This window comes from Cylas formicarius, unplaced genomic scaffold (assembly GCF_029955315.1).
Source record: "Cylas formicarius isolate icCylForm1 unplaced genomic scaffold, icCylForm1.1 PGA_scaffold_2__14_contigs__length_35257938, whole genome shotgun sequence".
In the NCBI taxonomy this organism is placed as follows: domain Eukaryota; kingdom Metazoa; phylum Arthropoda; class Insecta; order Coleoptera; family Brentidae; genus Cylas; species Cylas formicarius.
In genome coordinates this window covers 3,962,415-3,973,084 of record NW_026844319.1, presented here as the reverse complement: position 1 = coordinate 3,973,084, position 10,670 = coordinate 3,962,415, and the positions used below count along the sequence as shown (strand labels likewise).

At 32.4% G+C, this 10,670-nt stretch overlaps 1 protein-coding gene across 2 annotated transcripts; it reads right to left on the bottom strand.

Annotated features, from left to right (window-relative positions):
- Positions 1-3,321: 3,321 nt before the first annotated feature.
- Positions 3,322-6,069, bottom strand: LOC132698021 (ubiquitin carboxyl-terminal hydrolase). Of its 2 annotated transcripts, XM_060663851.1 has the most exons (7): positions 5,918-6,069; positions 5,854-5,865; positions 5,679-5,807; positions 5,477-5,622; positions 5,266-5,425; positions 3,654-3,785; positions 3,322-3,601 (listed from the first exon to the last, which is right to left on the bottom strand). In XM_060663851.1, exons 1-7 carry the CDS (start codon positions 5,951-5,953, stop codon positions 3,512-3,514), a joined length of 705 nt encoding a protein of 234 aa, XP_060519834.1. In that variant the 5' UTR covers positions 5,954-6,069; the 3' UTR covers positions 3,322-3,511. The 2 variants fall into 2 exon arrangements, with proteins under 2 accessions (XP_060519834.1, XP_060519835.1); XM_060663852.1 differs by lacking the exons at positions 5,854-5,865; positions 5,918-6,069 and adding an exon at positions 5,866-5,895.
- Positions 6,070-10,670: the final 4,601 nt, after the last annotated feature.

Sequence of the window (10,670 nt, the reverse complement as noted above, 5' to 3'; positions counted from 1 at the left end):
GATGTAAAGTGTGGAGGGAAAAATTCCAGTTTACTATTTTTCAGGTTCGAGTGATGTGAATGTGGTGGGCAATTGTCAACAAGCAATAAAATATGCTTGTTTTCTCGTGTCAGTTGTTTGTCCCACACTCTTAATTCACGTTCTAAAATATCAGGGGTCATCCATGCACGTTTGTTTGCTACAAATCAACTGGCAATTTCTTAACGTTTTTAAAACACCTAGGTTGTTGAACTTGCCAATAAATAAAAGTTTATGCTTTTCAGTTCCAGTCATATTTGCGCACACAAGAACTGTTATTCTTTCTTTAGAAAATTTTCTTCCAACACACTTTTGACCCATGAAGTTCATTTATATGATCTGGAGTAAGTCCGTAGAAAAGAGCCATTTCATTACAATTAAAAACGTTATTTTCTTCTTAGTTCTTGAGAAATTTCTGCATGAATTTTATTGGAACTTGTGCCGCTTTTTGAATCTATGTATTCAACCTGAATTATAAGAAAATCAAGCAACATCAAGCAATTTTGTAATTTCTTCGGTTCATGTCTGGAGAATGGACCTCCACTTACAGTATTCATGCTCCTTTGATACCTAAACCACTGATGTAATGCTTCATCAATGTTTTGTTGGACGAGTTTGCGAAGTCTTTATCATTGTTTCGAAACTCCCCGGGATTGAAAAATTTTAATTTTGTTTTTCAGTATTCTACACACTGTTGTCTTTTGAATGGAAAATTGGTATATTATGCAACGGCATTTGACTCACGAGTTTTTTTGGCGCAAGCGGAGCGAGTTTTTAATAATCGAGTGAGTTAAAAAGTTTACCGAACCTTAACCTTAACTTGTTGCATACTAGACTTTTTATACGACCGCTAGTTTTTGGGTACATTTTCGCAAAACAACACAAATATATTCACTGATATGACCGTCAGAATTGACAAACGTTAAAATTCAAGCGTGAGAAATATTTCCTAAAACATCCGATTGCTCTCAAATCTGTGCGGTAAAATCCCGGAAATGTCCGAAGTGGCTCGGATTCGTGGAAAACGAAACTGACGTGGAAAAGTAACCCTTCCCGCACGTTCGATCGGTGAGTAATTAGATATTTTACAGACGGGAGTAGAAAATTAGTATATTATGCAACAAGTGCGATAAACGGCATTTGATTCACGAGTTTTTAATAAACGAGTGAGTTAAAAAGTTTTACCGAACGTATTGCATACTATACTTTTTCTACGACCGTTAGTTTTTGGGTACATTTTCGTAAAACAACACGAATACATTCACTGACATGACCGTCAGAATTGAGAAACGCCAAAAATCAAAGCGTGGGAAATATCTTCGAAAACATCCGATTGCTCCCAAATCCGTGTGGTAAAATCCCGGAAACGTCCGAAGTGGCTCGGATTCATGAGAAACGAAATTGACGTGGTAAAGTGACGCTTACCGCACGCTAAGTCGGTGGGTAATTAGGTATTTTACAGACGGGAGTAGAAAAAAATATTGTCAATGCAAGTGACAGACTTTGCTGTTATATTGAAATTCACAAATAAGGTATCTGTTTATCAAGAATGTTAATTTATTTTTTTTTAATAATACCTACCCCGCCTCTCCTGTAATTTAAATAAAGAATCTTATCAGAGACAATTTATGTTTGAAATATATACAGGGTTATTCACAGTGTCTTATTATCCATGGATATCTTAGAGCAAATGGAGCTCAGTTCAAGCGTAATATCTAGTTGTATGTAATTAAAACAATTTAAAACCGTGTATTAGTCTTTAACATTAGTCTTGTGTATAACAGTTTCTATGAATATTTAGTTTTAATAGTTTCACTGTTAGAATTTCTTATTGGAACACGCTAATAACGGAATATTAAGCTTATTTATGTCGAAGACAAATTTGTTTACAAAAAACCACCATGGGCGCATATTTTGGTTTATTGCTTTTAACTCGAAAACCAGTAAAAATAGATATACATAGTTTGGTACTTTTAAATGGCAAATTAATTGCATTTTAAATTCCCAGTTAACATGTATTTTTATATCTCGCCAATTCGGCCTTATCTTATGAACGTCCTGTACGCGATAAGTTATGTTATGATAAATTAATTTAATAGGGAATCGCAACAAAAAATTCAAGCGTTTAGATGTACGGGTTATTATATATTGGGTTGATGTTGCCAAATTTCGTAAAAAGTATTTTTATCTCCGAAAATGTTCAAGATAGGTAAATGCTACATAAATAAATTCCAGAATGTTTCGCAGAATATAAAAAATTAATAATATATAGAGAGTGATCCATTTAAAAAACGAAAATTGATATACGTTACGAGTATATTTGGCAACACCGCATGGCAAAAAATATTTTACATAGGTAGTTCGTATTCGCTTGCATAAGTAATCAACATTTCAGATTTTTACCGCAAGTTATTCTCCATAAATGTCTAATAGGGCACTCACCATGAAAAACCCTGTATATTTTTAGATACATCACTAATATCCGTGTTTTTTATTTTTTTTATTATTATTAAAAAAGGGCACTGAGACATCTGCAAAGTTTTCGATTTTTTCAATTACATTGATGATAAAAATAAACAAAAAATTAGTTGTGTTCCGGAAGTACAAAAACAATAACAAACCAGAACAGGTGTTTGACGTTCTGCTCCAAAAGTCCAGGGGCGTTTGGGTATGCAGCTTGCACTCTATTAACTCACGTGACGAAAAATTACTCCTACTGCGCTCCAGCACTGTTTTTATTAGCCGAACCCACCTATGGTACGTTATAACCCTTGGTTCGAATAAGCGTGTACGTTATAAGTGAGTTTTACTGTAATTTAATATCAATATCACAGATTGCGAGCAGAGAACAAAGTTTTTTCGGTCACACATTGTATGAATGTAAAATTTTATATATTGCTGTTCCAGCACAACATTGACAGAATTGCAAAAAGCATAATTTTTCACGAGAAACCAAAAACGAAAATGAAATTTTGTTATTCTTCCCTAAAACTTTGAAAATGTTGTATTAGTAAGTTAAATATTGTTTTACCATATATACTAAACCATATAAGGATTAATGTTGAACTTAGCTCCATTTCCAAAAATATTGCACTTACGTCACTGTTCTGCGGGAGTAGCAAATTATCATAAAGGCGAGAAATCGTACAGGATGGCATTTAAACAGATTTTAAAAAAATTGTGAAATTTTGCAGATGCGGGTTAGTTATTGAACTATTCAAAAGTGTAAAAAGCAAAGGGTGTTTTATGTTAAAAAAAAACTGGTTTTTGTTGCCCTCTTCATGGTAAAAAGAAAGTTGAGAATCGAAAGTGTAATTCTTTATTAGAGAAAAAATAGTCACATCTAGTCAACAGTGAAAGGTGTGTGTGCAACTAAATAAAAAAATCCTCTATAAATATTTCAAGAATTAAACCAGAATGCAAGCACCAGCCGGCTAAACCAAAACAGCATATTAAACATGCCAGCTTGTAAATGTTGATTGAAATGCTTCTTTCACGATTCTTTCGCGGTAATGGCCATAATTGTGAAGTTTACATCTTCTGAATCCCGCTCCATAAATTTTTTGCATACCTTGGCGGCATCCTAACGAAACAACTTAGTTAACCACAACAAATTCAATTTCCAAAGGACTTACCGTCAAGAATGTTTCTTCAGAGCTCGGACCATGATTTATTGGAAAGTCTTTTCTACCGTCGAGTTCATATAAGTAACCCCCTTTTTGAACGAAAGCTACAAAGTGATGAACCACCTTCTCATTTGGGTCGGCCTAAAGGAAATTGTTGATTAAAAATGGTATAAGCATTTAACTGAACCAAAACTTCAACTACTGTGAATATATAGAGTGTATTCTAATTGAATGTCAATAATCAAGGGGGTGATTTTTGGGCCCATTTTAAAAAGAAAATTTCGTGTCCTAAACATCAACTTTCGAGATACAGAGTGGTAAAGTTTCTAAAAATAAAATAAATTTTTTAATATCTGTTATACCACTTTAGATATTTTAATAAAATTTGGCACACATGTACTTATGTATCAAGAGGCATTACTTAGTATACCACTTCTTTTTTAAAAACACCCTGTGTATTTTGGCAGACATTGATGTTACTCCACTGATTTCTCTTAAAATAATTATTCTTACAATCTCCAGGCATTTCTAAAGAAATTTAATTTCTTCATTTTTTTCAATCCAATGTAGGGTTTTACCTTAAAAAAATAAAAACAATAAATTAGTTCTTATTTTTAAGTGAAAAGCTGCAAGGGATTAAAAAAAAAAGAGATCAAATCAGTGGTGTTCCACAGAGTGTCTATCAATAGATTATATTGACATTCAATTAGAAAACACCCTGTATATAGATAAAGTCATTTAGAATGTTGAAAAAAAAACATTAAAGTTTAAGCCCTTAATATTAAAGAGAAGAGGTCTATCATTTCCATTTTTATTTTTTTGTCCTGATCGCATTATTGCTTCAAAACAGCCAAACGATGGTTTTTAAAGGGAATGTAATTCTCTGCACTAAAGGTCTCTTAAAATTTGTTTGCAAAGTTATTTTAAAAAAATTTATTCACTGTTGGAAAAAAATGAAATCCTTATTTTTTATTTTATGTTCACTCAATTTTTTCCGCCCAGTGGATAAAATTTATATTCTATCACCCAAATTATTACATACAATACAATCACATAATAACAATTAGGTTCTTTTATTATTAAAAATTATTTTGCAGTATTTTACACATTAGTATATAGATAATATAGACAAACTGAATACTCTGATGGAAACGATGTTTCAAGGTCATTGTTGCTTTCTGGGTACCTCACAATAAATGTTGCTGTTAGTATTAGAAAAGGATAGTGTTTTCACTTGGCATATCGCTTAATAAGTTGCAGAAAAGTCAAATTAATAGAGAGACAAGCGAACTTAAAAATAGATACGAACTTATATATTTATATATTTTGCAAATATGTAAAATATTGTAAATAAATAATTTTCAGTAACAAAAAAATATAATTGTTATTTTCAAAATTATTTTTAAATGATTAGGAAATAATAATTTTTGATTATGCAGAATACAAATTTGATCCACTGAGTGGGAAAAGTTGAGTGAAAAACAAAAAAAAATACAATAATCTCATTTTCATTGTACAAAAATATTAAGAGATCTATTTTGTACAGCATTAAATTCCCTTTAAAAACCAATATTTTTTTTTGGTACATTGAATTGTCTCAAGAAAATTTGGCATACTCTACCTCTGTCTGTCCTTCCTTGGCTAATTCTTGGTGAGCTTTTATCACCTTGTATGCATCAGAGTTGACGCCGGCTGTGGAAAGCATCTCCCCTCGTTCTTCAGGAGTTAAATTTTTTGAATTCTCTAGCAATTTCTTAAAGTCTCCATCTTGTAATTGCACCCTAAAAATGTCTGATCAAGTAACTTTCCATTATTGAGTCCGGTATAGTAACCTTTCTGCATTATTTGCGACAGAGTGTATCAGAGCTATTGTGCCACAAGCGTTAGAAACATATTGCTTCATGTAAAACAAATCGGGCACAATTATCTGACCCTTTTCTTTAATTTCTTCTGCTTCTTGTTTCGCAAATTCAAAATACTGCAAAGAGAATAAATTTTTCACTATATTAATACCCAGACAGATTCAAATGGTACCTTTGTATTGTAGGGAAAGAGCAAAATGAGGGCTAGGACTGGTTTAGGAACCCATTCTAGCGCGTCACCGTCTATTCCATATACGTCTACCACATTCCATTTTTCCGGCACGCCGAGAAGGTACATAAACTGGACGACACTTTAGCACATACATTTTAAATGAGATCATACTTACCTTATTCATTACCTAAAATTGTAAGTTATTTTGACAAATCACAACTAAATAGGTATAAACTCACATCGGGATTCGACTCAAGGGGAAGAAGAAGTGACATTTTAAATACCCTTTTTATATGGTTTGTATTTTGTAGTATTTAAGTGTAACACTTGTTCGGCAAAAGCATTAAAGGTTATATCCATAGATAAAGAACTTATATTTGAGGGTGGAAATTTATAGCAACTATGGAAAAAAAATCGGTGGTAGCACAGCATACTAAGGCAGGTTTTGGTGGTAGCCTTGCGTTGATTCGCGGATAATGATTCATTAGAAAGGAAAGAACGGTGTGACAAAGGCATAATGAAAGTGTTGATGATGAGTAGATTCGCAATGAATGTTATGCGATGTACGAGGGTAATTATATTCCGTTAATTGAATCATCGCAAAGGAAATTAAAAGAAAATGGCCGATTTGCTGGTAGTCGTGAAACATTGCACCGACGATCGTAGTTGCATTAAAGAGACCCAACGATTGGTGGAATGGGGGCAAAATATATGTAAAGAAAGATATAAACAAAGGGTGGCAAGTTTCTTAGTCGAGCTGCATTTTCAATGTACTTTCATCTATCCATTTTACACAGTGGGAGGTTGGGTGCCAAACGCTTTGCTACTTTTAGCACAAAAAAATTAATGACTGCTCATTAGACTACCAACAAGAAGTGAACTTTTTGAAAATCTAGTAATTTTTTTTTCCTTCAAATATCCTATCAGGCAGGTAATAGTTAATGATTAATAGTTAGGTATCAACGATCAGCAGCAAAAAAAAAATTGCAAGAGTTGCTTCGTCAGCATGACATTTAATTTGAAGATATTTATGCAAAAAACAACTAGTTGAGGTTTCCAGAACCAAATAGTATGATGGTATACAACATCATAAAAAATCCGCTATTATACCCCTTAGAAATGATTAATTAATCAATTAATTAAAAAACAAAATTAGACACTATAAATATCCGCCCATATACTTGATGTAATTAAAGTCAGTGTGAATGAATATCAGAGAGCGGTTAAATAAGATGGGGTAATTATGTACTTGAGGAGGAAAATAATTAATAACTTGGGACAACGTATCCTTGCCATAGCTTAAATTCAAACTGTTCGACTAGTTTTATTTAATTGTATTTATTATCTATATAATTCCAATTATACAGTACAATATAGTGTATTCAATTCAATGTCCTTACTACCCCCCTGGCCCGATGAAATTGTGAAAGTTATGTCATAGCATGACTGACATCTTTCTCTAATTCATTACTGGATGTCGTAAATTGATGCAGACATTTTGTTTGTCAGTTTTGAAATCCGTGTCAAAGGCCGCGTGAAAATTGTTAAATTTAGCGGATAATTAAATCGATTCAAATACCCCAATTGATTTGGTGAAAAAGAGCAGGCCCTTATTTTAAAACTTGTGGACTATTTCACTTGAGAAAAAAATGCGGGGAAACCGCTTTTACCCTTAAACGCTGTACACCATGTATTTACTGTCTCCATAGTTTAAACCATCTTATTTTTATGAACGAGCAATTTAAGTTTCTGAAAATTATGAATTAGGTAGGTACTTATTATGTCTAAGTTTGTGTGTTTTCAATGAATAATAATAATAATAATTTTATTTGAACAATATGATATGACAAAGTTATTACAAAGAAATAATTTCATTTACCTCTCAAAGTTTGGCTACTCTGCTGAACCAAACAGAGACAAACATAGTTTAACAAATTTATAAAAAATTTATCTACAGAAATTACGGTAATTATACCTGTGGAAATAAGTTAAATAAAATACAAATTATATATATTATAGTAATTTTTAGGATGTAACATTGGAGGAGAATGAATGGTTTTATAACATTTTTGAGTCGGTGATATGTAGGTACCATATTAGTTATTTTAGTTTAAGCCCGCTAATAGAGATTTAAAAGATATTTTTTATATTTTGGGTGGGAATTAAGTTGAAATACTTTACAGCATTGTATGAAAAAGAGTGCTGAAAGATTGCAGTGTTGTAATGAGGCATAGTTAGTTTTATATTAATATTGTGGACATTATTACGAAATATTAAACGATTTTTTTATGAAAACTGGCGGATTAGGGTTATTCATATATTAAACAAAAATGTCGAGAAATGTAGGATTCCTGTGTGGACGGTCACCTTTGTTTAACGTCCACATACAGGCCATGGAAAGAGTGCAGCATAGGTTCCTGCGGTATATAGCATTTAAGGAGCACCAAGGACTTGAGGACGTTGATTACTCTGAATTGGAAAACTCGCTCCAACTTACAAGTCTTCAGATTCGTCGCATGCAGAGGGATCTCCCCATTTTTTAAAATCTACTGCATTCAAAGGCCCATGGACCTGAGCTTTTATGGGCTTTTATGGGCTTCGCGTTCCCCCCGCCAGACCAGAATAAACTACTCCTTCCAGGTGGAGTTCCATCGTACCAACTATGGGCAGAATGCTTTTCTTACTAGGTCAGCTGCACTAGCTTTTCTGACCAACTTGACTGCTTCCAGAGTGCAAGAATATTTAAGAAAGAACTTAAAGACTGTCGGTAAAACTATTTCTTACTGTCCTTACTGTCGTGTCGACTAACTATACCAATATTTTTTTATTTTGGAAAACCAATGTTTGTCATATTAGGGTAAGGTCTTCATCTGTCTATTTCGTTCTGTTTTATTTTATTTTGTTGTTTACTATTTTGTTTATGTGAATCCTATTTTATATTGGGCGGTTGGCCCGTTGATAAATAAATAAATAAAACGAAATGTCCAAAATCTCAAAAATCAGGTGTCTACAGGGATCTTGTCCTAAAATTTATTTTGGACAAACAGAAACGCATTAACGAACATAAAAGAGCGTTTAAAAACAATAGTCTAGATTCTAATTATGCTACACACCTAAACACAGAAAAACACAGTTTTGACGACAATTTTGATATTTTACATACAGTTACAAGTAGAAAATTAAATTTATTGGAAGTCATGAAGATTAACAAAATGAGACATTCAAATGTATTGCTTAACGAGCGAATAGATTTAAATACCTCTCCATTATTAATCATCAGTATATATAGTAGCAGGTAGTTTGTAAATATTACATTTGATAAAGACACGATGTTATCGAAACAATTGTCATGTTAATATATATAATTTCGTGAAAACCTGAACTTTTAGTTCTTATTTATTTTGTGAAATGGATTTTCATCAAGTAAAAGCCACCTCAGCTCAAAAGCAGTCGGCCTAAAATTGATCCCCGAGGGACATCGAATAGAATTTTAGAATTTAGAAAAATTGATTGAGTATCGTGGTTTAGCCAGCAACAGCTCGTGATTAATTGTATAGAATGTCTTCGAAAAGTCTAAAAGCACTAAAATAGAACTTATTTTATTATCACAAGCTTGAAGAATTCATTTCAATTCAATTTTTGTACAAAAATCGTAAAGTTATTCATAAAGAATTTTTTCGAATATCTTCGACAAAGTAGGGAGAATACTTATGATACGAATGTCATTAAAATTTAAAGGATTTGATGTTTTTGGTAGGGTTTTATCAACAGAAATTTTTCATTACACCGGAACTAGCTTGTTTCAATGCAGCAATTTATAATGTACGTAATGTATTTATAAATAAAAGAGCTGCAGTATTTCAACATAAGTGGCTATATTTTCATCGACTCTGGTGATGTTAGTATTAATATTATTAAGAATTTATTTTACCGTAGATATATCAGTTACTTTAAAAGATTAATTTAAATTATTTTTATAGAAATTGTTATTATAAAAGTTTATTTTTGCTGGACAGTCTGACTTATTTTGTAGGTATGTGGAAAAAAGTTACTAGTTTTATTAGGATTTGATAAATGTTGAGGCGCATAAATTGAATTTTTTTAGAGCTGACCAAGTTTTTTTTGAAATTGTTTTTAAAGGTGCCAAGTGTCTTTTCTTATTGATGCTAATGTAATATTTCATAGATGTTTATAGCGTAATGCGTAAACGAAAATGACCACTGCGTTTTGCGGCTTCCGCCTTGTAATGCGATAGATATCCCGTAACATCTGACACTGTACTGAGTTTATGGACTGAAGTACTTGCTCAGATAAAATGATAATGATACTTCTGATGGAGAATTCATGACACTTTGTTTTAGGTTTCACCCGAAAAATGGAAGAACCATTGTAGACACACAGTCCGTCTGATAAGTGAAGCTTGAAAAAGGGAAAAGTTGGTCGATGCATTTCATATTCACCTCGGAGGCAGATATTTTTTTCAATGATGACTAGTTTTTACATTTTACAAAACTTCTGGATTCCTCCCGTAAAAAGTATTACAGTAGCCTGTGGAAGTTTAAAAAAAGATGACTAGCTTTGGTTCCCCTTCTTTGCTCTTTGTTTCGTTGTTTTTGTTGTAGAAACATTATCAGTTTTTCAAAAATAAACCTATCTAATTGATATTTTTTTCTCCTATATATTTGATGCGTTTTATTTTGCCTGGTCGTATTAATATGCCACTGAACCAAGTTGCCGTAATCTCATTATAACAAAATAATAATATGTAACTAAGTTCATGACATTTTTTTGCTTAAAACGAATGAATTTATTAAACCCCAAACTCTTCTAAAAATGGTAGCAATATATCTGAGACATACGGATCATTTTTGATTACGTCACTATATGCGACACAACTACACAACTGCTCTGATTGGAGTATGTCGGACTATGCAATTAAGAACTTCATAGGAAATGGCCAACAAAATTCAGCAATAAATCTGATCTAATATC